Here is a 27,107-nt window from a genome sequence, read left to right as displayed (position 1 = left end):
AATCGTTTATAAAAGTAATTCACTCTTCATGGAAACTGCTGGAAAGGAGTTAATCTTAAATTTGTATGTGTAGATTAAAGCATCAGTTAAAGAAACGAGATAGAATGGGAAGGGAACATTTATTAGCTAAGGAGCAAAGTTCTCAGCCCTTGCAGCACAATAGAATTGTTCAGGAAACTTAACAAACAAACAAAAAGTGTCCAGGCCCTGCCCTCAGAGATCAGTTTTAATTGGTTTGGGGTGAGAGCTGGGCATTAGGATTTTTGCAAAAGCTCCCCAGGTGATTCTAGTTTGCAGCCAGGATTGAGAACCACCAGGGGAAAATACTGGGGACTTAAGTCCAAATCCAAGCCTTTTGGTTTACTGCATGACCTTAGGCAAGGTTATGTCTCTGAATTTCCTGGTCTTGAAAATCACACGTAAGCCCATGGGGGATGGGGACCTGTGTCTCTGGTCGTCATCGATTGTATTCCCTGAACTTGTCACAGCCTCGGACATGATCAGTGCTCAATGTGTACTTGTCGAATGAAAAGAATAACATGTATGACGCGGGTCAGGATGAAATGAGATGAGATGCTTGGCCCTGTATAATGAATGAATGCTTTTAGTGTTACTGATAAGCACACTTAACAGTCACAAACCAGGTAACTGAGTGGTGGTGCCTCTGCTCCACTGAGAAAACTGAGAGGTTCATTTCTTACCCAAAGTCAGGCAGCTTGTTGTGAAGCTGGGATCTGAGGCCACATCTGCTCGACGCTGAATCCTGTGTTTGCTCTTTCCGCCTCAGGGCAGATCTTATTCCTTATGTTCCCTAAATTTGAAAGAACATGGCCATTTCATCCCTTCTCTCAACTTGTCGCTGCGGTCCCCAGACCACTCATGACTTGTGATGCTTACAGACTGTTACTGACTAGCAACTCTGCTTTTCCTCTCTTCTTTAGTATTACGTCGGAGATTAAGAATAAACTTGGGGCTTCCCTGGTGGCGCAGTGGTTGAGAGTCCGCCTGCTGATGCAGGGGACACGGGTTCGTGCCCCGGTCTGGGAAGATCCCACATGCCGCGGAGCGGCTGGGCCCGTGAGCCATGGCCGCTGGGCCTGCGCGTCCGGAGCCTGTGCTCCGCAACGGGAGAGGCCGCAACAGTGAGAGGCCCGCATACCGCAAAAAAAAAAAAAAAAAAAAAAAAAAAAAAGAATAAACTTGTATTTTTTTCCTTAGCAACGTTCTGTACTACGTTACATAGGCATTTTCACCCTGCCTTCTCTTTCTCTCCTTGTAAAAACCTAAGCTGGTGTTAGAGAAGGCATCTCTATTTAATTTTTATTTCCTGTATTTAGATGTTGGGAGTGTTTGAAGGAGATTTCAAGGAGGTCGTGACGCAGGAGAACGCTGGGTTTTGTTTTGCACTCCACTCTGGCTTATCAGTGAGAGGCGCACAGGCAGGAGTGCGTTTCAGGGTTAGTTAATGAATTACCTGTTAATGCAGCAAATCCAGCAGGTTTTCTTTTTTTAAATTAATTAATTTATTTATGGCTGTGTTGGGTCTTCGTTTCTGTGTGAGGGCTTTCTCTAGTTGCGGCAAGCGGGGGCCACTCTTCATCGCGGTGCGCGGGCCTCTCACTATCGCGGCCTCTCGTTGCGGAGCACAAGCTCCAGACGTGCAGGCTCAGTAGTTGTGGCTCACGGGCCCAGTTGCTCCGCGGCATGTGGGATCTTCCCGGACCAGGGCTCGAACCCGTGTCCCCTGCACTGGCAGGCAGATTCTCAACCACTGCGCCACCAGGGAAGCCCAATCCAGCAGGTTTTATGCCAGGCCTTGGGAGTACAAAGACCAAGAAGGACCCCTCCCCATGTAGTGGGAGGTGATGCATAAATAACTAACATACAGTCCCCAGCTCTCTGTCAGACATCAATGTAAAATCAATGTAAAAGTGCTCTCGGGGGCACAGAGGAGGGACTCGGGAGGAGGGAGGCCCATCAGCCCAGAAGGCTCCAGAGGAGAGTGACTGGAGCTGTTAGTGTTTGTTGAACATGGACAATGTGAGCCCTCTCTTGTGTGCGCCCTGGAGAGTATCCCCAGTGCCCCCAGTCACACCCCTTCCTGGTCAGCACCTCACTCCCCAGGGGCAACCATTGTTTTGACTTCCATCTCCCTGGATGAGTTTTGCTTTTTTTGGATGTTAGGTAAATGGAGTCATACAGTATATACTTTTTTTTAAAACATCTTTATTGGAGTATAATTGCTTTACAATGGTATGTTAGTTTCTGCTTTATAACAAAGTGAATCAGCTATACATATACGTATGTCCCCATATCTCCTCCCTCTTGCTCCTCCCTCCCACCCTTCCTATCCCACCCCTCTAGGTGCTCACAAAGCACGGAGCTGATCTCCCTGTGCTATGCAGCTGCTTCCCACTGGCTAGCTATTTTACATTTGGTAGTGTATATATGTCCGTGCCACTCTCTCACTTCATCCCACCTAACCCTTCCCCCTCCCCATGTCCTCAAGTCCATTCTGTACGTCTGTGTCTTTATCCCTGTCCTGCCCCTAGGTTGTTTAGAACCATGTATTTTTTTTTTTTTAGATTCCATATATTTGTGTTAGCATACGGTATTTATTTTTCTCTTTCTGACTTATTTCACTCTGTATGACAATCTCTAGGTCCCAGCATATACTTTTGCATCTGCCTTTTTTTTTTTTTTTTTTTTTTTTATGCGGTACGCGGGCCTCTCACTGCTGTGGCCTCTCCCATTGCGGAGCACAGGCTTCAGACACGCAGGCTCAGCGGCCATGGCTCACGGGCCCAGCCACCCTGCGGCATGTGGGATCTTCCCGGACCGGGGCACGAACCCACGTCCCCTGCACCAGCAGGCGGACTCTCAACCACTGCGCCACCAGGGAAGCCCTTGCATCTGCCTTTCTTTGCTCAACTTTGTCTGAGGTTCACCCAGGTGGTCATTGTGTGGCAGCAGTATTTGTTTTCTTTCATTCTGTACAGTTTTCAGTTGAACAAATATATCTCTTTATGTTCTCCTATGGATGGATGTTTGATTTGTTCCGCTTTTGACCACTGGGGAGAATGCTAATCATAATGTCTTTTGGTGCACATATACCTCAGGTGGAATTGCTGGGTCTGCTTTAGTGGACACTGCTAAGTGGTTTTCCAGTGTGGTCGTACCAGTATATACTTGGACTAGCAATTTTCAATTTTCTGTTTTTTTTTTTTTTTTTTTGCCATTCTGGTAATAGGGTAAGGGTATTTGGTTTTAATTTACATTGCTCTGATGACTAATGATTTGATGCACTTTTTTATATCATATTGACCATTTAGCAACTTCCTTTGTGACCTGCCTATCTGGGGTTGTCTTACTGATTTGCAGGTATACTTTTTGTATTCAGGAGGAGAGTCCTTTGTGAGACATACGTATTGCAGTATCTTCTCCTGCACTATGGCTTATGTTTTTATTCTCTTAATGTTTTTAACTTTTGTTTTCTTAACTAACAAAAGTTCTTAATGGTAATGAATTCTGCTTTATAGAATTTTTATTTTTATGGTTAGTGCCTTTTGTGTTGTTTAAGAAATTCTGTGTTATCTTCTAGAAGCTTTGTTTTGCCATTACAAACTAGATCCATGATCTGTCGGAATTAATTTTCTGTTACAGTGTGAGGTAGTGAGTGGTTGATGTTTACTTATTGTAAAGATTATCCATCCCACTGAGCCTTTGAAATAAATCAAGTGACTGTATATGTTCCATCATCTATTTGTCCTCTCACTAATATTCTTTTAATTACTATTACTGTATAATAAGTCTTATTATCTATAGTGTAAGCCCTCCTACCTTGTTCTTCTTTAACATTGTTTTGGTTATTCTAGGTCCTTGTCATTTCCATATAAATGTTAAAATCAATTTGGCAATTAACCACAAAAAATCTGCTGTGATTTTGTTTGGGATACGTTGAATCTGTTGGTCATTTTTTACTATATGAAGACATCTGATCTCTGAATATGGTATGTCCTTCCACTTATTTAGGTTTTTAAAAATTTCTCCACAGTACTTGTTTTTTTAATGTAAAGGTCCTGTGTTTCTTTCATTAAATTTATTCCAGGATATTTGTTATTTTTTGATGGTTTTTAAAATGTCATTTTATAAACGTTAGTTGGAAGTGGAGTTAATTTTTGTGTGTAGACCTTGAATCCCATGATCTTGCTAAATTCAGTTGTTCTGATAGTTCATCTGTGGATTCTTTCGGGTTTTCTCTGTAGAAAATCATGCTGTCTGTGGATGAATTTTGTTTGTTTCCAATTCTTATACATTTTATTTAGTTTTCTTGCCTTATTGCATGACTAGGAACTCCCATACAGTGCTAAATTGAAGTGGTGCTGGCAGAAAGCCTTGTGTGGTGCTGGTCTCTGGGAAAGCTTTCACCATTTCCTCATTAAGTGTGATTTTTGCGGTAAGATACCTTTTATCAGATATCTTACTTTATAATAAATATTTTTACCAGATTAAGGAAGTTCCCTTTTATTCCTAGTTTTATGATTTAAAAAAATCATGAATATATTGCATTTATCAAATGCTTTTTTCCTGCATCTATTGATGTGTTTTCTCCTTTATTTTGTTTATGTGGTGAATAACATATTTTTCTAATGTTAAGTAAGCTAACTTTGCATTCTTAGAATAATCCCAACTTGTTCTTGATAGATCATCCTTTATATCTGTTATTGGATTTGATATGCTAATATTTTGTGTTTTAAAATTTTTTTTCTGTATTCATAAGAGTGTAGCCTGTAATTTGCCTTTCTTATAATGTCCTTGACAAGTTTTGGTATCAAGATTATGCTGACCTTATAAAACGGGTTGAGGAATGTTCTTCCTTCTGTTTTCTCAAAGAGTTTCTGTAAAATTTTTCTCTGGTGGTTAAACGAACTGACCAGTGTGTTAAAACTCATAGACCTGTACACCAAAAAGTCAGTTTTATTGTATATGAATTTTAAAAAATAATAAAAAGCTTTCATGGGAATTTTTTAAAGTGTACACACACACGTGCGTGCACACACACACACATGTGCACGTGTGTGCGTGCACACATACACACGCTCCATGTCAAATGATCCTTGAAGGAGCATCAGAAAGTCCTGGTTTTTTTCTTGGTGAATAATACCTATAAATGTATCCATTGAGTGACCTAATAAATTTGCTTTGGGGAGGGGGTGTGTGGGATTAAAAGGTTTGTTCTCTGGAAGAGTTTGTGTGTTTCTTCCTTAAATGTTTGGAAGAATTCACCAGTGAGACCATCTGGACCTGAGTTTTCTCTGTGAGTTTTAAAATTATGGATATTTTTGGAAATTTTTTGCTGAGGTATAATTATAAAACATGAATACCACAGGTTGAGGAAAAATTTGGAAGGATGTAGGCACATGAAGCTGTAGGTTCTTCTGTAGTGTAGGAGAAAACAAAGCATCCTGAGAAGACCAAAGATGAACCCGAAGAAAGGGGGCTGTGTGTTGGGGGTGGCTGACAATCTGTTGTTGTGGTCACTTTGTGAATGATTACTCTGCGCTCACCCTGAGCTGCTGATGTGCCAGACCAAAAAAGGTCAGTTTGACTCCTTGGGCAGTGAGGAATTTGACCAGAAGTTTTAAGTAGGATAGCAGGAATTTTAAGCGTATAAACATAGTCCAGAACAGTGCTTCTCAAACTTGAGCAGCATCAGAGCCACCTGGAGGGCTTGTTAAACAGCGGTTGCTGGGCTCTACCCCAGAGTTTCTGATTCAGTAGGTCGGGATGGGGCTCAAGAATTTGTATTTCTAGCCAGCTCCCAGATAATGCTGCCTCTGGTCCAGACACCTCACTCTGGGGTCCCCCGCATTGTTAGAGTATGTTCGTTAGTGTCAGCTACACTGGGGCAGGACTTTTGTTGGTTTTGTTCACTGGTCTCAGGGCCTGGCACAGACTAGGTGCTCAGTACCACTCTTGTGCCCTCTTATCTCCCATATTTGATTGTCTTTTCTTTTTAGTTGCAAACGTTTGATTTTTTAAAAAAACAATACAGATACTTGTAATGTAAAAGTAAAATTTCCCTCTTTGGTCCTCACCACCTCCTCTTGCCAGAGATGTCCATCTAATGACTGTCTCCAGTCAGACTTTTTTTGTGTAGTTTCAAACGTTGCAGACATGCCGACAGATTTTTTTTTTTTTAAAGGGACGGTGGAGCCAATTATTAGAAAGAGGACCCTGGCCAGGCGCCTGGAGGATTGTATTACCATGGGCTAATTGTTGACACATGATTGAACGATGCTTGCCCCAAGGGCCACCCAACCTGTAGTATCTTCTTGTGGATTTAGAATAGATCAGTTCCATAGACCTTGAAGTTGTTAGTTAGATCTTGTCCTTTAAAATTTTTGAACCCTACTTGAAGTCATGGAGGGAGAATCCCCTAGTGATGGTTCTAATGCAGGTATTTGGACAGAGATTTATGTGACCGTGTTTGTGACTCACCTAAATACCTGGTTGCTTCTTCACAAAGTGCAGGGTCTGGCCCAAAGGAGTAGCCCAAAGTGGTTCCAGATACATTTTGCCTTGCTTCTTGGTCAGCAGTGCCCGTGGGTTTGGTGGTCGTTTGCCTATCCTGGCGTGGTGTGGCTCTGGGTCTCGGCAGGGTGCTGAGATGCGAGAGCAGAGCTTTGCTCTGCCCAGGAACCCGGTCACTCAGCTTTGCTTCCCAGACTGCCCGCACTCTCCCTCCCTGTGATTAGTTAGGAGTCAGAGCCCTGCCTACCCGCACTGCCTGCCTTTCCAGCTGGTCCGCTCCGCCCTGCATGCCTCAGCCTTCCAGATGGTGTGGAGCAGGTCTCGGAAGGGCGCCCATGGTGCTTCCTGGGACTGTGGCTCCAGCTGGGCAGGAATGTTTCCAGGGGAGGGTCAGCGCCTCTGTGGCTGGCCTTGCAGACCCGTGTGCTTACCGTAGAAGTGATGGCCTGCTCCCCGGCGCTCCTGTTAATGGACAGGTTTGTGGTTGCGGTCTTGCCTTTCTTGCTTTTGTAATTGGAGACTTAACTGGAGAAAGGTTTCTACCACATTATGGAGGATTTAACATGATTTAGCCCGCCCACCCCACCATGGGGCAGAGTTGTTTCCTTGGATATTCCTCAGTTTAAAATGGGTCTGATCCAGCAAGGGTCTGCTGTGTGTGTGCCTGAGTTCTCGGGCCTGTGTTTACATCCGTGCTCACTGCCCGCGCCCCCCTCCCTTGCGTGTTATCACTGTTTTTAGGGGATTAAATGTTAGCGTCAGATGCTACTTGGGTAACATTTTCTGAAAGAGGAGAGACTCTGGGTACTTTTAGTTGTGTGTGGAACTAGGAATTTTTGGCACAGTGATTTTGATCTCAGTAATAACGCCTCCGTGTCTTTCTTACTCACTTCCTATTTCCCACAGGGGAGGGAGCATTTTATCACACAGGAGGTTTGCTTTGCAGAATGCTGTTTTATCTTTGGTGTTTCTGTGGCAGTTGAAGTGGGCTAGCCTCTTCCCCTTGCGTTTTCAGAGCGGAGTCAGAGGCACAGCGTAAGTATATGTGGCAGTGGAGCATGTCAGTTTCTGAGGGGTGGACATCTGGAAAGAATACCTGTGAGGTGGAGCTTTAGTGCAATCAGTGGAGATTTTTCCCTTCTCTACCTCAGATGAGCGTCACGATTGATATGTCCCTTGAGCAGCAAATTGCTTAACCTCACCAAGCCTGTGTCCTGTCTGTGTGGTAGTAACTCTAATACCTTTCTTGTGGGGTTGTTTCACACATAAGATACACTGGAAGTGCCTGGTGCAGGACCAGTGCCTGACAGGTGATCTGTGATGCAGGAAGTGGTGGAGAAGATACCCATCTGGACCAGGGAGTTCTCGGGGCAGCTGAATGCTACGTGTTTCTGCTTGTTTCTGATTGCTTTGGAAGCAGGATTTGCTGACAGTTTGTTAATGAGACAGGAGGGCGAGGGCAGGAAGCCCCAAGTAATTACTGAATTACAAACGGGAGTTCAGGCGTACATTGTCTTGAAGGAGGAGGACTTTAGAGGTTTATTTCTTAAGACTCTGAGAAGTTTTGAGAAACCCCTGAGGAGCGCCGCTGGCTTGTGGAACCTGCTCCACCAGGTCAGGGAGGATTGCGTCCTTCCATCCCAGCTGTCCTCCGTCTTCTGGGACAGCCCTGACTCCACACCTGTCAGGGAGCAGCCTCGCTCTGCGCCGTTTAGCTGTGTCTTTCTGGGCAGGACTCCTCAACCTCTCCAAATCCTGGCTTCTCCTATTTTAAATGGGCGGGGATAATTCTCATGTAATCTTTATGAAAATTCCCTGAAAAAAGCATACATTCAGTAAGTTTGAGTCTTTTCCTATATGCCAGGAACTGTTCCAGACACTAGAGGCACCACAGTAAATAGAAGAGACAGCATTCACCCTCGTGGACTTTACATGCTGGTGACGACAAAATCACAGGCCAATAGTATCTAGGAATGTACTCGAGCGCCCGCTGGAGGCCCGCACTGCTTTCAGTGCACTCACAACGCCTTGATGTTCTCGACCACAGGGACCCAGGTCTGACACCTCATAATCTTGTCAGTGAGCTTTTTTTTTTTTTTTTTTTGGCGGTACGCGGGCCTCTCACTGCTGTGGCCTCTCCCGTTGCTGAGCACAGGCTCCGGACATGCACGCTCAGCGGCCATGGCTCACAGGACCAGCCGCTCCGCGACATGTGGGATCTTCCCGGACCAGGGCACGAACCCGCGTCCCCTGCATCGGCAGGCGGACTCTCAACCACTGCGCCACCAGGGAAGCCCTGTCAGGGAGCATTTTTAATTGCTCCTGGAATCGCCTTCTTTTGGCTTCAGTAACTTGGGAAAGTTAAGTTCGTGCGAGGTGGAGGTGAAGGTAACAACCTCAGCCTCACGACACCTATGAAGAAAGGGTATTGGTTTTTTGGCTCTACGATTGCTTGTCTAAAAACAGAGACATGGAACGTTGGACATAAGTTGGAGTTTCATCACCTGTGAGCACCGGCAGCCACTGCGTCACTCGTCCCAGGTTTCAGAGGCCAAAGACCTAGAACTGGGTTTATGACAACATTAATGATACTTAACCTTCAGGACCCCTCACTTGTACCTAATTAGGTACAATTTTGTGTACCTAATTAGTTTTTTTTCTTTAAAGAGGAGTCCCCAAATTGTATAAGCTTCAAGGCTCCCCTGATCCTTTAAGCCTGCCTATGAATAGATCATGAACCCTTGGGTTGTTTCAGTCTTTTTGTGACACTTGAAAGAAAATCTTTTTTAAGCCAATACATCATTTCAACATGTGCCCACTTCAAGTGCTCAGTGGCCACATGTGGCTAGTGGCTCTGGTGTTGGTCAGTGCAGGGCCAAACCTTTCGTCAGAAGGTGAGGGGTGTTCAAGTCTCCAGGTGTTGTTTTCCCCACTCACACTCCGCCGCCTTTTGCCTCTTCGGATGTCAGCCTTCTCTGTACCTCCTGTCAGTGGGGCACAGGGGACAAGCCTGTAGCAGTAAGGATCCTGGTGACTTAGAGTGCAGAGGAGGTTGAGAAAAGGGAAGGTGTGGTCAGGATCTGAGCAGGCTCATACCTGACTCTTCCTGGTGAGGACTGGGATCCTACAGGTCCATCTCGTCCCAGTTAAATGTCAATAAGCAAGCTTGCTCCTAAATCTGATGGCGCTAGTTTCTTGCAGCATGGCATCCACGGTTCCTGTGTACGTCCAGCCTCACGGGGGAGCTGGCAGGACCTGACGCACTGTTATGTTGAACACTACTTTGTCATCGGTGTCCCATATCTTGTCCTCTGAGTTGGTGTGTATTGAGACAGGAGTAAATATTTTGCAGAAAGCCCTGGGATAGATGCCGGGGGAGACCCTGGCTCCTTTTTCTTGCCTCCCTCAGGCTTTCAGGATGAGGCTCTTCCCTTGCAGTTGGATGTGGCTTAACCGTTGACAGCACCAAAGTGTGTTTCGTGAGGTGGAGCCGGAGCCTCCTAGGTCACCTTCCTTCAGCCCGCAGTTCTTGAAGCCTTGCCTTCAGGTGCAGAGGGCTGGCTCGGCTGAAGGGCGTTGAGCCTGGGGACAGTCACTCCATGCTTGCCAGCGCTCAGTCCCCAAGCGGAATTTCGGTGGCCAAGTGTGTGTGCAAGTACCTGCGCGCGGCCTGCGGGGTCCAGTGCCTCGTTTAATCCTCACGACCCCCCGTGAGGCAGGCACTCCTGGCTCCTCTTTCAAGAACACTTTGAGGGCAGAGGGAACAGCATGTGTGACGGTGCCACGAGCAGCTGGAAGCCACTGAAGGGATTTGGGGCCGGGGCTGCGTGGTCCATCCGTGCTTTCAAGAGACGGCCCTGGCCGCTGTGTGAAGAGATGGCGTTGGAGTTCTGCAGGCGCCCAGGGTTTGTTGGGTCACGGAGCCGTGCCCGAGGACAGCTGGGGAAAGGGTGGGGCGAGCACACGCGGGACCACAGGCCCTTAAAGGCCCGGGCCCGAGGGGGCGGCCAGACCATAGCCTTCGGGCCGAGCGGTTTGCCGTTAGCCTGAGGAGAGGCCGAAGGTTTCTAAGCACATAAGGCTGCCTTTTCTGTTGTTCAGTATAGTTGAGGCCCTCAGAGAGTATTCGTTGAATGAATGAGGCCTGGTGGGTTGTTGAGAGACATCTCCACTCTGGCCCCCTGCCTGTAGGGGGTGCTTCTGGGGCAGGGCTGGTGGAGGCTTAGACGCCACGGTCAGCCTCTTGGGAGACGTGCTTGTCCTCTGTCTTCGGAAGAGTCTTCAGGTGCTTCCGCTGCCAGCTGTGAGGAGGGTAGATTTGAGTGGATTTGAGTGGCCTCTTGGAAGAAGGGGGCTAGTGAGGAGTTAAGCCATGCCCTCTCCCGCGCACGCGCACGCTCGTGTCTGTGTGTGTGTGTGTGTCTGTGTGTGTGTGTGGTGTGTAGGTAGGTGGGGTGAGGGGTGCCAGGTTGGTGTGCTTGTGTCTGCATATGTGCGGGTAGGCGGGGCAGGATTCATCATCTGGAGTCCTGGGTGGCTCTCAGGGAACCTCCATGCAGACAGTCTTGGTAAGATTGTCACTGTGCCCTATGGATTGGAGGCAGGGGACGTATCCGGGAACGGCACGGGTTCTTTATTAGCCCTTGGTGGTCCGATTCCCTTCAGGTGCAGGTAAGAGTCTCCTCCACTTCCGTGTTGTTTTTGCCCTTCAGTCAGAGACCGAATCGAGACCATCAGCTGAGGTCCCTAGCGCGGCCAATAGAGGAAGTGCTTGCTTTCCTTATGGCGAAGGATTTTAGCCCTCGCACTGAAGGGACTTTAATGGGATGCCTGGTTCTCATCACCTCCTTGGCACGGTGCTCAGGTGCTCCCCTGGAGCCGTCATCCCCCGCTGGCTGCCTTCCCTCCAGGAGCCAGCTTGTGGTGCTCTCCTCTGCCACCCCCTGCCCTGACCTCTCCCAGCCCCCCGCCTTCCACTGCCCCTCCTTTCCAGGGGGACTCCTACCCCTGCTCAGAGGCTACCTCTGCATAATTCTCAGTCCTGGGCTTTGATTTGTCCAGATACGTCTCTCTTGCCTTGAGCCCTGCCTTGAGGGTGCCCATGCATGTGCCCCACCCTTGGAGGTGGCCCCCGCTGGCCTTGGGGCGGCTCCCACCCTGCCTACTCGCGTCCCGTGCAGACACCTATGCTGGCTGCTCCATTTGCCAGCAGACACATGCTGGATAGAGCGCTGGGGATGCAGAGATGACTCTGCCCTGCTGCCTGGGCCACCCCACCCCAGGGGAAAGGTGTGTGGAGAGGGGAGCAGACAGAGTACCGCCAACAAACACAGAATAACTTGGTGAGTGCTCTAGAAACAGCTGGTGTGGGAGCCCAGGCCTGGGGGCTGGGCTGGTGGCAGGCAGACAGGGAAGGCTTTGCAGAGCAACCTGAGTTTAGTAAGTGAGGACTTGCTAGAGGAAGCTTCAATCACACAGCCCCCGTGTTCTGCCACCTGGAAGTGTCAGGGACGGCGGCTGTGACCACTACCTTCTCCAGGAGCACGAGAGTGCTCTTAGGCATCTGAGGGCCAGGCTTGGGCTGACGCTATGATCACACAGCTCATGTGGGGACCTCCTGAGGGGTCCACAGATGCGTCTTCCCTCTGGGCCCTCCTGGACTGGGGAGGAGCCTCCCCACTTGCGGGCATCCCTGAGGGCTCCTCTGAGACCCAGTCAGGAAGGCAGCACAGGTCCGAAGGGACGGCTCGGCCCGCCGCCCGTGTTCTCGCACTGCACCTGATCCCTGGAGTGGGGTTGGGTCGTGTGATGGGCAGAGGCAGGTCCTTGGGGCCACCTGGCTCCTGGGCCCAGCAGCCAGCTCCGTGCCAGGCTCCCCATGACCCTCGACCTGGAAGGGGAGCCGGGGGCTGGAACCGTTTTCTGGCTGGGCTTCCCCGCTCCCTGTGCCTGCACCAGGGCTGCAGGTGGCACAACAGCTGAAGCTAGGGAGGGATTCCTTTCTGCTTAGAGCTCCTGGTACGTGTGGTACTTCAACTTCACAAAAAATAATACATCCAAAGATACCTTTTACAGACCTTTCAAAAGTCATGGCCTATTATGTATAGCTTAAGCTCTTATGCTAAAAATAATGCTGCAACTCTGATTTTTTGGCCTCGCCACACGGCATGTGGGATCTTAGTTCCCCGACCAGGGATCGAACCTGCGCCCCCTGCACTGGAAGTGCGGAGTCTTAACCACTGGACCACCAGGGAAGTCCCACAACTTTGATTTTTTTTTTTTTTTTTTTTTACTGGTGAGTAGATTTTTTTTTTTTTTTGCTTTATAACAAATTAAATCAGTTATGCATATACATATGTTCCCATATCCCCTCCCTTTTGCGTCTCCCTCCCACCCTCCCCACCCCACCCCTCCAGGCGGCCATAAAGCACCGAGCTGATCTCCCTGTGCTATGCGGCTGCCCCCCACCAGCCATCCACCTTACGCTTGGCAGTGTATATATGTGCATGCCGCTCCCCCACCCCATCACAGCCTACCCTTCCCCCCCCCCCACATCCCCAAGCCCATTCCCCAGTAGGTCCGCGTCTCCACTCCCGTCCTACCCCTATGTTCCTCATGACATTCTTTTTCTTAAATTCCATATATATGTGTCAGCACACAGCACTTGTCCCTCTCTTTCTGACTTACTTCACTCTGTATGACAGACTCTAGGTCCATCCACCTCATTACAAATAGCTCAATTTCATTTCTTTTTATGGCTGAGTAATATTCCATTGTATATATGTGCCACATCTTCTTTACCCATTCATCCGATGATGGACACTTAGGTTGTTTCCATCTCCGGGCTATTGTAAATAGGGCTGCTGTGAACATTTTGGTACATGTCTCTTTTTGAATTATGGTTTTCTCAGGGTATATGCCCAGTAGTGGGATTGCTGGGTCATATGGTAGTTCTATTTGTAGTTTTTTAAGGAACCTCCATACTATTCTCCATAGCGGCTGTACCAATTCACATTCCCACCAGCAGTGCAAGAGTGTTCCCTTTTCTCCACACCCTCTCCAGCATTTATTGTTTCTAGATTTCTTGATGATGGCCATTCTGACTGGTGTGAGATGATATCTCATTGTAGTTTTGATTTGCATTTCTCTAACGATTAATGATGTTGAGCATTCTTTCATGTGTTTGTTGGCAGTCTGTATATCTTCTTTGGAGAAATGCCTATTTAAGTCTTCTGCCCATTTTTGGATTGGGTTGTTTGTTTTTTTGTTATTGAGCTGCCTGAGCTGCTTATAAATTTTGGAGATTAATCCTTTGTCAGTTGCTTCATTTGCAAATATTTTCTCCCATTCTGAGGGTTGTCTTTTGGTCTTGTTTATGGTTTCCTTTGCTGTGCAAAAGCTTTTAAGTTTCATTAGGTCCCATGTGTTTATTTTTGTCTTTATTTCCATTTCTCTAGGAGGTGGGTCAAAAAGGATCTTGCTGTGATTTATGTCATAGAGTGTTCTGCCTATGTTTTCCTCTAAGAGTTTGATAGTGTCTGGCCTTACATTTAGGTCTTTAATCCATTTTGAGCTTATTTTTGTGTATGGTGTTAGGGAGCGATCTAATCTCATACTTTTACATGTCCCTATCCAGTTTTCCCAGCACCACTTATTGAAGAGACTGTCCTTTCTCCACTGTACATTCCTGCCTCCTTTATCAAAGATAAGGTGACCATATGTCTGTGGGTTTATCTCTGGGCTTTCTATCCTGTTCCATTGATCTATCTTTCTGTTTTTGTGCCAGTACCATACTGTCTTGATTACTGTAGCTTTGTAGTATAGTCTGAAGTCAGGGAGCCTGATTCCTCCAGCTCCATTTTTCGTTCTCAAGATTGCTTTGGCTATTTGGGGTCTTTTGTGTTTCCATACAAATTGTGAAATTTTTTGCTCTAGTTCTGTGAAAAATGCCAGTGGTAGTTTGATAGGGATTGCATTGAATCTGTAGATTGCTTTGGGTAGTAGAGTCATTTTCACAATACAACTTTGATTTTTGATAAACTTTATCTGCACAACATTTGTGTGAACTTACGTAGCCTTAGCAGTGGGCAGAGAAACCAAGGTTTCTGTTCCCCTTGGTTCACTTCCTGCTGGTCGGTCTCAGCGAATAGCGTGACCGTTTACACCCAGCCTCCCAGATCACAAAGCCCAGGCTTCTTTTGAGTTTCCCCGTACCCAGTCCCTTCTGAGCGGTTCTCTACTGTTACCCCTCTAGACCCTCAGCAACTCATGTCCCTCCAGAGTAAGGTCAGGGTCCTTTGGGAGGCCTACCTCTCACTCCTGGCCCCTCCCCTTTCTGGGTGCGTTTGGTTTCCTCACCTTTTGTCCCTGCACCCAGTTCCCTTCCTCAGAAGCAACTTCTCTTTAGCAAAATGTTAGCCATTAGTGAATCCAGGCTCTGGATGCCCCAATTCTTAGAACCGTTCTGGGTGGCTGAGGTTTTAGCTTGGTTTTAATTGCGTAGGTCTTTCACGGCTGGCTGAATCTTAGATGTTAAACAGGTTGGGCCTGGAGACACCTCAAACTTCATTTCTTACTAATGTAAATAGAAATTGCCTTGGGGTATGAAACCATTTCTGAAATAGGTTCTATTATAACCACAACAGAAAAACAAGGAAGAATACAAAGAAACCTTGTTTGAAAGTTTTTGTATAATAACTTTTTTTTACATAATTTCAAATTTACTGAGACTTTGCAAGAAAAATACAAGGAACTCCCTTAAGTCCTTGTCCTTTACCCAAATTCACTAGCCATTTACATTTTACTCCATTGTTTTATTCATTCTGTGAGTGTGGTATCTATTCTATGTAAATGTATAAGAATTTTTTTTTTTTTTTTGCGGTACGCAGGCCTCTCACTGCTGTGGCCTCTCCCGTTGCGGAGCACAGGCTCCGGACGCGCAGTCTCAGCAGCCATGGCTCACGGGCCCAGCCGCTCCGTGGCACGTGGGACCCTCCCAGACCGGGGCACGAACCCGTGTCCCCTGCATCAGCAGGCGGACTCTCAACCACTGTGCCACCAGGGAAGCCCAAGTGTATAAGAATTTTGAGGAAGCATTAGAAGAATCATTTGGAGGTATCATGCCTCTTTACCCCTAAGTATGTCAGTATGTTTCCAAAGAACAAGCGCATTCTCTTCTGTAACTGTAGTACAGTTATGAAGATCAGGAAATTTAATATTAACCCAATGCTGTTCTCCTCTATACTCTATGTTCAAATTGCGTCCGTTGTCCCAATAGTCTTCTTCATACCGTTTTGGGCCCATGGTCCAGGATGTGGTACAGGATCCACCTACTGCATTTAATTGTCAGGTCTCTTTAGCCTCCTTTTAATCTGGAACAATTCTTCAGCCTTTCTTTGTCGACTGAAAAAAAATGCACAACCTAAAAGTTGAGAATTATGTTTTATTTGGTGGCCTTTCTGAGGGCTATAGCCCAGGAAGGCAGCCTCTCAGATAGCTCTGAGGGACTGTTCCAAAGAGATAAGCAAGGAGCCAGGATATATAGGAGTTTTTGCTGAAAAAAGCAAAAAACAAAAAACCATGCAGTTGAACATCAAAAGATTACTGCTAATCACAAAAAACAGACATCTCAAGTTAACGATTGTATGGGAAGATGTAAGAGTCTGGGCTGATTGAAATTATTCCTTTGGTATGCATCTTCACTATCTAGGGCCAGTATCCCAGTTTTTCTCCATCCAGAATCCCCTCGGGCACACCGTTGAGGTGGCTACAGTGGCTGATGTCTGGATGGCTGCAACATTCTTTGTTTACCAAAATGACAGGCACTATTGTTTTGTCCACATGTGACACTGACATTTTTAGAGTCAGATTCATTATTTCATAGGCTGTCCCTCAGTTTGGGTGTGTCTGCATTTCCTCATGGTTATATTCAGGTGATGCATTTTTGGTAACTGCCATCGACATGGTGTGTTGTTCTCAGCATCAGAGCAGGTGGCATGTGCTGTCCATTCTGACATTGGGGATGCCAGCTTTGATCACTTGGCTAATGAGGTTTCTCGACTGTAAAGTTAACTATTTTTGCCTTTGTAATTACAAGTAATTTGTGGGAGATACTTTCAAACTATGTAAAATTCCTTTTCTTCATCCAACTTTCACCTACTAGTTTCAGCATCCATTGATTAATTCCTAACCCCATCAATCTTTCTCTACTTATTCGGGGGCATTCTGAGAGTTTTCCTTCCTCCTCTATTTGTGTATTTGTATCCATATCCACTTGGGCTCATGGATTTCTTTTTCATTTGATGGGTTATAATCCCATTATTTATTTTGATGATACATTGTTCCGGATTTAGCTAGTGAGAACCCTTTTCAGGCTGGGTACTGTTTTCATGAAACTTGTCCCCATATTTCTTTGAGCACCTTCTTTCTAGCACGCAAGATGCTTCACGCTCATCTTATACTTTCCAGTGAGCCCTAGAAACCATTTGTTTTTAACAAATGCACCAATACAATGCATTCCAAAGCATAGTTTATTTTGTAGTACCATTTGGGACTTATTTATGTTATCTGGGTTTGTTTACATGTTGTTGGGAGAGAAGACCTTGTGATTATCTCATGAGTGGCTTTCTTTTTATGATACATGGAGACTCTTTATAAATAGATAATATAGATTTACCTTATAGATAATTTAAACCAAGCTAGAGGTTTAAGTACTAAAACAACTGTTATCCTTTGAGCACTGATCATGTACCTGTAATTTTAATTCACATAGTGACCCTTTTAGACATAAGGAAACTGAGCCTCAGAGAGGTTAATATACCAGTCAGAGTCACACAGCTAGTGAGTGAGTGAGCCAGGGTTTCAATTCAGTTTGGTCTGACTTCAAAGCTCACTTTTTTTGGATATGCTTTGTTACGCTATAATACATTTCCTTACTCTAAATGATAGAACTTGTACATGTTATTGTTGAATAACAAAAAACTTACTGTGGTTCAAGGTCTTTTCACCTGCTTCATAATTCTTTGTCTACATGAAAATCAAGTCTGCAGAATTAAAGTTTGTGATTCATCACATTGTTCTCTCAAAGGAAAGTCTACTTGTTTTCATTAGAGAGCGATTTGGCTGTCCTAGCGTTTCTGTAAATACCCAACAATTCCCTAACCCTTTTATTTTCTTCCTATAGGAATTTGCTTGCTAGAAAACAAAATGCAAGACTTGACAAACAAAATGACTTGGGATGGAAGTTATTTGGAAAAGTACCTCTCCGAGAGAATGCCCAGAAAGAGTCAAAGAAAATACAAAAGGTATACAAGGTACAAAACACCGAAATATGTGTGCAGCATACATTTATGAGCCATGCAGAAATGACCATTATTGAGGCTTTGAAATTGGAAAGCTTTGTTTTAACTTGCATGCTAAGTACCTAAAATTTAAGTCTGTCTTCAGAATGTGGATGACTTTAACCTTTTTCATTTCTTATAGCTTGTATGCACACATAGGAAAGCTCAGTTGAGAGAGCTGGGCTTTAGATATTTATAACTTGATGAAATTTAATCAGTTTTTTTTTTCAGTAAGAGTTGCAAATGTGTTTACTATCAAATTTTTATTAATTGTGTTTGATGTTAAAGAATTCTCCCTGGGGGCCTCCCTGGTGGCGCAGTGGTTGAGAGTCCGCCTGCCGATGCAGGGAATGCGGGTTCGTGCCCCGGTCTGGGAGGATCCCATATGCCGCGGAGCGGCTGGGCCCGTGAGCCATGGCTGCTGAGCCTGCGCGTCCGGAGCCTGTGCTCCGCAACGGGAGAGGCCACAACAGTGAGAGGCCCGCATACCACAAAAAAAAAAAAAAAAAAAAAAAAAAAAAAGAATTCTCCCTGGGCTTCCCTGGTGGCGCAGTGGTTGAGAGTCCGCCTGCCAATGCAGGGGACACGGGTTCGTGCCCCAGTCCAGAAGGATCCCACATGCCGCGGAGCGGCTGGGCCCGTGAGCCATGGCCGCTGAGCCTGCGCGTCCGGAGCCTGTGCTTCGCAACGGGAGAGGCCACAACAGTGAGAGGCCCGTGTACCGCAAAAAAAAAAAAAAAAAGAATTCTCTCTCTCTGATCCCAGGGGTTTCTTGGGAAGGACTTAATCCTTCCAGTGCTTCCTTAGACCAGGAAACCTAGGGCCACTGTTACCCAGGCTGCAGTATGACCTCCTCCCCTCGCGGGCCGACGCTGCCCACATATCTTGCGGGGAGGGGATGGGGTTCAGGGTCAGGCCAGGCCTGTGGAATCTCACCACCACTGGGCTACTTCGCTCCCCGTGGAGGGGGTGATGCTAGCTGCTGGAGGCATGCGCTCATCTTTACAGGAAGGGGGGCTCAAGCACAGACTCAGCTAGGCCGGGGATGTCAGTGGCCTCGGCAGCCCTGATCGTTAACACCTGCATCTTCTGCTTGGCCCTGAGTCCCAGCCATCCTAACAGTGCGGTGCTTGCCCGGTGCTGTGACACTGCCCCGCAGCAGCCTTACCCCCCAACCTCAGTTTTGTATTCACGGACAGTTGTTCAACAAACACTTCTAAGTGTGAGCATTGGAGTTAAGAGAGATGGCACTGCACCCAAGCTCCAGAGCAGCCCTCTGGTGAGGGGGTGATTCCAGTGCAGGTGTTGCAGGGAGCAGCATAGGCGTGTGGGCAGGGAGGCCGGGCCTGACGGGCGAGGCGGCACAGAAGTCTGAGTTTAACGGTGTGACAGAGAATTAATAGTAATGGGGGTCGTGGACTGAGTGATTACTGTGTCCTGGCGATAAATGAGCCAGCACGTGGGTTTCTAGTTCATTTAAAACTCAACAACCTTATGAAGAATGCACTGTTACTGTCTTCATTTTACCAAAGAAGCCCTGAGACCAGGCTGAGTGACTTGTGTGACTAGTAAGCGGCAGAGCTGGAGTTCAGCCCCAGGCATTTGGGCGCCAGGGCCCTCGCAGCTGCTGTGCCTCTGCAGGAAGGGAGGGGCAGGCGCTGCGCGGCTCGTGCAGCGTGAACCCAGGGAGCAGTGAGAGGGGCTGTCCATGGGACCTGTGGGGTGGGATGTGATGCATGCGGAACCTGTCTCTAACCTGGAGGCTCTGGGGAGCCCCTGAAGGGTTTTACTTTTGTAGGGAGTGAGGAGGTCCCCCTGGCGAGAGTGTGGCTCTTGGACTAGTCTAGGTGGGAGACAGTGGGGTCTGGCTCGGCGCAGTGGTGGCAGTGGGGCTGCAGAGTATTGCGGCCCCTCTGAGTATAAACATGTGAGGTCCAGGGGTGCAGTGTGTGAGCACGGGCTGGGGCTCTGGCTTGGACAACAAGCTGGCTTTGCACATACTTCATTTTTTATGTCTCGTCAAATTAAAGATGTTTTGAATGTTGTGTAGTGTTCCTTATAGCAGTTGTCTGGACCTAGGAAACTCACAAAGTAAATCAGTGTTGGAATTCATTCTTATAGACTGTTACATTTTGAATTTGAATCACTTATTGTGTAGGCTTGTTAAAATAGCATACAATTAAAATATGATGTGTTTGTATGCAGAGCTAAGCTATACATTTCTTAGGAAACTCAGTAGCTAAGCTGTTATAAAATTCTTAAAGAAATCTACGGTTCTCAAAAAAGTAACCATTATGCTAAATAGATTTTCCCATGGCTCTTAATGTCACTTGCATCATGTTTGAATTTCTTTGTTATCTGTGTCATACCCGGTTTTTTTTAAGGTGAACATGGATTATGTTCTTGGACTTAAAGGATTTTTGTGAACTGAAGTGACTAGGTCAGCTAATTATGTAGTAACACAGTATTGCAAAGAAGAGGACCATCTGGCTCTAACCATCAATAATAAAGGATGTAATCGTACCTGCATGCGTCATACAATCCTGCCTCTGTCCTGTTTGCTCGTGCTTTGTGTCTCTGGCCCTCTCATTTGTCACCCTGTCCCCTCCTCCCCTGAGCTGGCAAGGCCTGAGAGGGATCCAGAGCCAGGGACCTGCCCCTGAGAGGAAGCTCCTGGGCACCAGGCTCGAGCTGGCTCCTGTCACAGGTGTCGGCTCACACAGCCTCCCCTCCCCACTTTAGAGAGCCCATCACTGTGGTCCGAGTGTCCAGACGTGTGATCCCAAATGGTGACAATACCTCTAGTTAGAGCTAAAGCATAATTGAGATATTTAGTAAACTCTAATTCCTTTTCCCTTTCTCTTTGGAAGTTTTTTATACTTGAGAAAGGTAGCATCACGTGGTGATTTAAAAGCACGGGCTCTGGAGTCAGACTTATTGTGTTCGGATCCCAGCTCTGCTACACTTTGGCTGTGTGACTTTGGGCAAGTTCCTTAACCCTTCTGAGCCTCATTTTCCTGCTCTTTAACGTTAGGAGAATAATAGTACCTGCCTCCGAGGTGGTGAGGATTAAATGAGTGAGTAGACATCATGTGCTCCAAGCAGTTATGAATGTCCCAAGTGCTAGAAAGTGTCTGCTGGTATCATTGTTCGTTTCCTGTGAATGAGAAATGGACCACAGTGTGAGAGGGTGAGCCTGTGCCCTCCATAGATCCCTTAGTTTGCTTGTTCAGCAAACCTTGCGCCATTTGGGGGCCAGGTCTTGTACTGGGCACTGGAAACACAAAAGCAGATGGGTGGACATGTCTCAAGGAGCCCGTGGTGAGCCGAGGGTTCAGGTACGAACACCAGCCAAGATCTTTGGACTTGAAGGCTCGGGTTTGATTTCCGGCATCCCCTCTTCTTGTCCGTATGACCTTGGGCCAGTGACTTCTCTGTTTCCTCATCTGCAGAATGGGCCTGTTAATTTATAAATTAACAGATAATTTATGTGAAGTATTTTTGCCCAATGTTTAGTACAGTGTGTGGCCCAGAGTTAGTACTCGGGTGTGGCTGTGATGACTTTTTGTTAATAAATTGGTCCATTAAGTGGACTGGGTGCTGTATGTGGTTTGCCCAGGGTGCTCTGGGGCACAGCTGACTTCACTCTAACTGGGCCACATTCTCTTGGTTTGGACCTTCTTTTTTGGTTGCCATTTTTAAAATGATGCAATGTTATTGATACTTTAAGTTAACTTTTCAAATTTCATAAAAATTTTGAAATGCAAGTAATTTTCTGTCAGCTTGCATTATGATTTTTCCTAGGGGAAGCAAAAATGACCAAGAATAACTATGAGAATCACACTAAACCAGTGGTTCTCAAATTGTGGTCCCCAAGCTAACATCATCATCACCTGGGCATTTGTTAGAAACACAAGTTCTCAGGCCTGTCACCCCAGACACACTGAAACAAACTCTGGGGCTGGGGCACAACAAGTTGTGTCTTAACAATGCTCCAGGCATTTGTTCTAATGCACACCAAAATTTAAGAACCACTGCCATGTGAGAAGGGAATGCTGGCTATTAGGAGGAAAATAGCCATCTTTGCCCACAGCAGGTTAAATAAAGGGCCCAAGTATGCCATGTACACTTTTGGCAATTGCTGGTGGACTGGCGAAGCTCTTGAGAATAAAGCTGGGGAGAATGTATTTGAAGATAGCTGCCTTCAGGTCTCCTGTCATTGAGTTTGTATGGACCAGGGCTCTGGCCAGGTGGGCGCGGGTGGCGATGCTGTCTCAGAAGTACAGTCCTTTGTTTTGTGAATGAAGAGGAACCTTCCTTCTTGGATTCCATGGTCCTTTCACGTGTTCCACAAATTTGAGACACTGTGTGGATCAATCCTGGTTATTATAATGAAGGGCAAAGACTTATTCAGCCCCTGCCTTCACTGGAACTTACCAGGGGTCGGGGAAAGAAAGATTTGAACAAATAACTCTACAGATAATTGTAGCTGTGATAAATGTTGTGAAGGAAAAGTAGAGTACAGCCATCCTGAGACACTTCTGTACCACTGAGCACATTTCTCTGAGATTGGTTTTCAGGTGACCTCCAGGTGCTAGGTCCAATGGTTATTTCCCTCAGCCCTTGTCCACTTCTCTGCTCCTTGGGAGGCTTTCTGACTGTGGCTTCCAGGTCACCATACTCTTCCTCCTTTTTCAGTTTCCTTTGCTGGGTGCCCTCAGTTTTCCAGCCCTCTGAACATTAGGATGCCTCTCGAGCGCTTCTTCATCTGTGGGAGCCTCTGGGAGATCTCCGCTGGACTCAGGCTGTAAATGTCATGCCTACACTGACCACCAGCCAGGCCCTCACCCCTGAACTCCAGACGTAGGCAGCCAGCTGCCCACTGGACAGCTCCACCTGGACGTCTGATAGACATTTCGTGGTTAACAAGCACTGAGCTAAACTCTGATTTTCTTTCTTTTTTAAAAAATATTTATTTATTTATTTATTTATTTATTTATGGCTGTGTTGGGTCTTTGTTGCTGCATGCGGGCTTTCTCTAGTTGTGGTGAGCGGGGGCTACTCTTTCATTGTGGTGCACGGGCTTCTCATTGCGGTGGCTTCTCTTGTTGCGGAGCACGGGCTCTAGGCATGAGGGCTTCAGCAGTTGCAGCACGTGGGCTCAGTACTTGTGGCTCGCGGGCTGTAGAGCGCAGACTCGGTAGTTGTGGTGCACGGGCTTAGCTGCTCCGCGGCATGTGGGATCTTCCCGGACCAGGGCTCGAACCAGTGTCCTCTGCATTGGCAGGCGGATTCTTAACCATTGTGCCACCAGGGAAGTCCCAACTCTTGATTTTCTTTTCCACTCTGTCGGACCTTTGCAGCTTTCCCCATTTTGGTAAATGACAGCCTTAGCCTTCTTTTTCAGGTCTGAAACTTTAGAATTGCTTTTGACTTCTCTTTCTCATACCTCACTTCCAGTCTGACAGGTGTTTTGTTTTTGTTGAGGCTCTGTGGGTGAATCCGATGTGCCGTAAGGTTTGAGAAGTCGTGACTTGCTGGGAAATTTTGAGCCTCTGCTCCGGTGAGGTCGTGTGGGTGAAATCTTCTTAAAGAGGTGTTCCTGGTGTAGCCTTGGCAGGAGGTGGTTGTGACTTTGTGGTCCGTGATTGGGAAGTGGGGAAGGGGTTCCTTTAGATAAATTAGTAATACTTCTCGGTTATATTCACATGTAAAAGATGTATAAGATATTAACAAATTAAGAAAAAGGAAGCTGACTGTGATTTTCCCATCAGAAACCATGGAGGCCAGCAGGAAGTGATTTCAGCATTTTTAAAGTGCTGAAAGAAAAGAACCATCAACCCCAAATTCTATATCCAGCAAAAATGCCCTTCAGGAATGAAAGTGAAATAAAGATCTTTTCAGATAAAGGAAAACTGAGAGAATTTGTTGCCAGCAGATCTAAAAAAATTACTAAAGGAAGTTTTCCAGACAGTAGGGACATTATACGAGAAGGACACTTGAAACATCAGGAAGGAAGAGGAACAGAAGTGGTAAATGTCCACATGGATACAGTAGACCATTGTTCTCTTCGTGAGTTCTTTTCAATATGTTTGGTTTCAGCAAAAAGTATAATGTTGTATGGGGTTTTCAGCACATGTGGATGTAATACGTATTACAAATAAAACACAAAGGAGGAGGGGATATGATGGTAAAGTTTCTACATTCCACTTGAAGTGCTAAAATATTGATTCTAATTAGATTGTGAAAAATATATATTGTAAATCTCAGATCAACCACTAAACTACACATAGAGAGAGTGAAAAACACAGTATGTTAAAATAGAATCCTCAAAAGTTCCAAGAACTGAAATCAAGATAGGAAAGAGGAAATAGAAGAAGGAAAAATAGAAAACAAATAAGATGGTAGGCCCAAATTGAAAGATACCAATAATTTACCTTAATGTAAATGGTATGAGCATACCAATTGTGTGTCTGAATGCTCAGTCCTGACAGATTGCTGTCTAAAAGAAATTCACTTCGGGCTTCCCTGGTGGCACAGTGGTTGAGAGTCCGCCTGCCGACGCAGGGGACGCGGGTTTGTGCCCCGGTCTGGGAAGATCCCACATGCCGCAGAGCGGCTGGTCCCGTGAGCCATGGCCGCTGAGCGTGCGTGTCCGGAGCCTGTGCTCCGCAACGGGAGAGGCCACAACAGTGAGAGGCCCGCGTACCGCAAAAAAAAAAAAAAAAAAAAAAAAAAAATATATATATATATAAAGCACTTCAAATATAAAGCAGGCAGTTGAAATTAAAGGATGGAAAAAGATAACACTACCATGAAAACATTAGTCAAAATGAAGATGGGGTAGATACATTAGTATCAGAAAATGTAGACTTCAGAGCAAAGAAAATTACCAGGGATAAGGTAAGATGTTACCAGTGAAGACATAATGCTATTAAATGAGTGTGTACCTAATAAAAGACCTGCAAAAATACATGGTACAAAACCCGACAGATCTGAAGCAGGTAGACAAATCCATAGTTACAACTGAAGTGTCAGCACTCCCTTTGTAATTGATAGAACTATTGACAGAATTAGCCAGGACATAGAAGAACCTACTGTCAATGAGCCAGGCTAACGGACATTTAGAGAACGCTCCACCCTCCAACAAGAGCACAACACACATTCTTTTCAAGCACACGTGGATGGTCACCAAGATAGACCATAACCTGCATTATAAAAGAAACTAAATCGGAAAGGATTAAAATTACACAAAATACGTTCTCTAACCACAATGAAATTACACTAAAACAGTGACAGAAAGATAACAAGAACATCTCCCCAAACTTGGAAATTAAACAAGTAACATACTTCTAAATATGTTTTGGAACAATAACGATGTCACAAGGAAAATGAGAAAAAAAAAAAAATATATATTTTTGCTGTACGCAGGCCTCTCACTGTTATGGCCTCTCCCGTTGCTAAGCACAGGCTCCGGACGCACACGCTCAGCGGCCATGGCTCACGGGACCAGCTGCTCCGCGGCATGTGGGATCTTCCTGGACCGGGGCACGAACCCGCGTCCCCTGCATCGGCAGGCGGACTCTCAACCACTGCGCCACCAGGGAAGCCCGAGAAAATATTTTGAACTGAACAAAAACACAGTCTATCAAAATTTGTGGGATGCAGTGCTTAGAAGGAAATTTATAGCATTAGACCAGTCAGATTAGAAAAGAAAAAAGTTCTCCAATCTAATTTTCTACCTTAAACTGTAAAAGGAGCAAATAAACCCAAAGCAAGCAAAAGGAAGAAAATAATACACATAAGAACAGAAATCACTGAAATTGAAAGCAGAAAAATTAATAGTCAGTGAAACCAAAAGCTGGTTCTTGGAAATTATCAACAAAATCAAATGCTAACAAAACTGACAAAAAGAGAGGAGAACCAAATTATCAGTAAGAGGAATGAAAAAAGGAGATACTACTATAGACCCTGAAGAAATTAAAAGGATAATAAGAGAATGTTATAAATAACTCTATGTACGTAAGTTTGATAACTTAGATGAAATGGTCCATTTCCTTGAAAATCACAAATCACCAAAACTCACCCAGGATGCAATAGATAACCCAAGTTGTCCTGTAATTATTAATGAAATGGAAATTTTAGTTAAAAGCCTCCCCAAAAAGAAATCTCCAAGCCCAGAGGGGGTTTCATTGATGAGTTCTCCTGCATATTTGAAGAAAAATAACACCAATTTTCTAAGAGGAAGGAGTGACTCATAATATGAAGGCAGTATTACCCTGATACCAAAACCAGACAAGGACAGTACAAAAGAAGCACATTGGAGGCCAGTATCCCTTATGAAGACACACAGAGTCCTCAACACATTATCAGCAAATTGAATTCAGCAATACATTTAAATGTGGCATTTATCCAGGAGTGCAAAGCTGGTTTATTATTTGAAAATCAATCAGTGTAATCTACTATTTTAACAATCTTGGGCAGATCTCATGGGTATTATCTGACTGAGGGAATCCAGTCTCAAAAGGTTATGTATGTGCTGTATGATTTCATTTGTATGATAAGCTTGAAGAGATAAAGCTGCAGTGTCAGGAGTGGGTACTAAGGGAGAGCATGGACGAGGTTTTGGGGAGGATGGAACTGTCCTGTATCTTGATTGTGATGGCTGTAAGACAGCGTGTTTTAATAGTCATAGAACTTACACACCAAAAAGCTAACTATATGTTAATTTAAAAAATAAAACTAACATGAATGAATGAATCAATCAAGCAGCTAGGGTACTTTTGACCCAGCATTTCCACTTCTAGGAATTTATCTTACAGATGAGTTACTGCATAGGTAAACTGATGGTTTTATAAGGGTATTGATTGCGAAAGATTGGAAGATTACAAAAAAGATTGATTAGAAAAGACCGGAAGCCATCTAAATGCCTGGCAGTAGTGAATTGGTTAAATTTCTAAATGCAATACAGCGCATACCTTAAAAAAGCAAGCTGAATAACCATTAGTGTGCTCTGTATGCATGAGATACATGCATATGCTCGTAAGTGCGGATACTGTATCAAGAAGGCCCCTTAGGAAACTGATAATAATAGCATTGCTTTGGAGAGGCAAATGAACTGGGGGAGGAGGGAGACCTACTTTCACTGTTTACCCTTTTATACCTTTTGGATTTTATTTTGTGTGCATGTCTACTCTAAAAAAAGTTTTTAAAAAGTATGCAGAGGGGCTTCCC

The 27,107-nt window shown here is 45.6% G+C and overlaps 1 protein-coding gene across 6 annotated transcripts in view; it reads left to right on the top strand.

The window, feature by feature from the left end:
- The window catches only part of TBC1D14 (TBC1 domain family member 14), a 106,041-nt gene that overhangs the window by 30,595 nt on the left and 48,339 nt on the right, over positions 1-27,107 (top strand). For 4 of the 6 annotated variants that reach the window (XM_082638928.1, XM_082638927.1, XM_082638925.1 and 1 more), the window contains one exon: positions 17,717-17,846. In XM_082638928.1, the coding sequence (XP_082495054.1) occupies positions 17,717-17,846 (130 nt within the window). Of the gene's footprint in view, positions 1-6,829; positions 7,011-17,716; positions 17,847-27,107 lie in introns of those variants that run through there. The other 2 variants (XM_082638929.1, XM_082638924.1) reach the window with 2 other exon arrangements.

Source organism: Mesoplodon mirus (assembly GCF_964341445.2).
Source record: "Mesoplodon mirus genome assembly, chromosome: 2".
In the NCBI taxonomy this organism is placed as follows: Eukaryota; Metazoa; Chordata; class Mammalia; order Artiodactyla; family Ziphiidae; genus Mesoplodon; species Mesoplodon mirus.
Note: the sequence above shows the minus strand (reverse complement) of the source record. Positions and strands in the feature narration are given on the sequence as shown.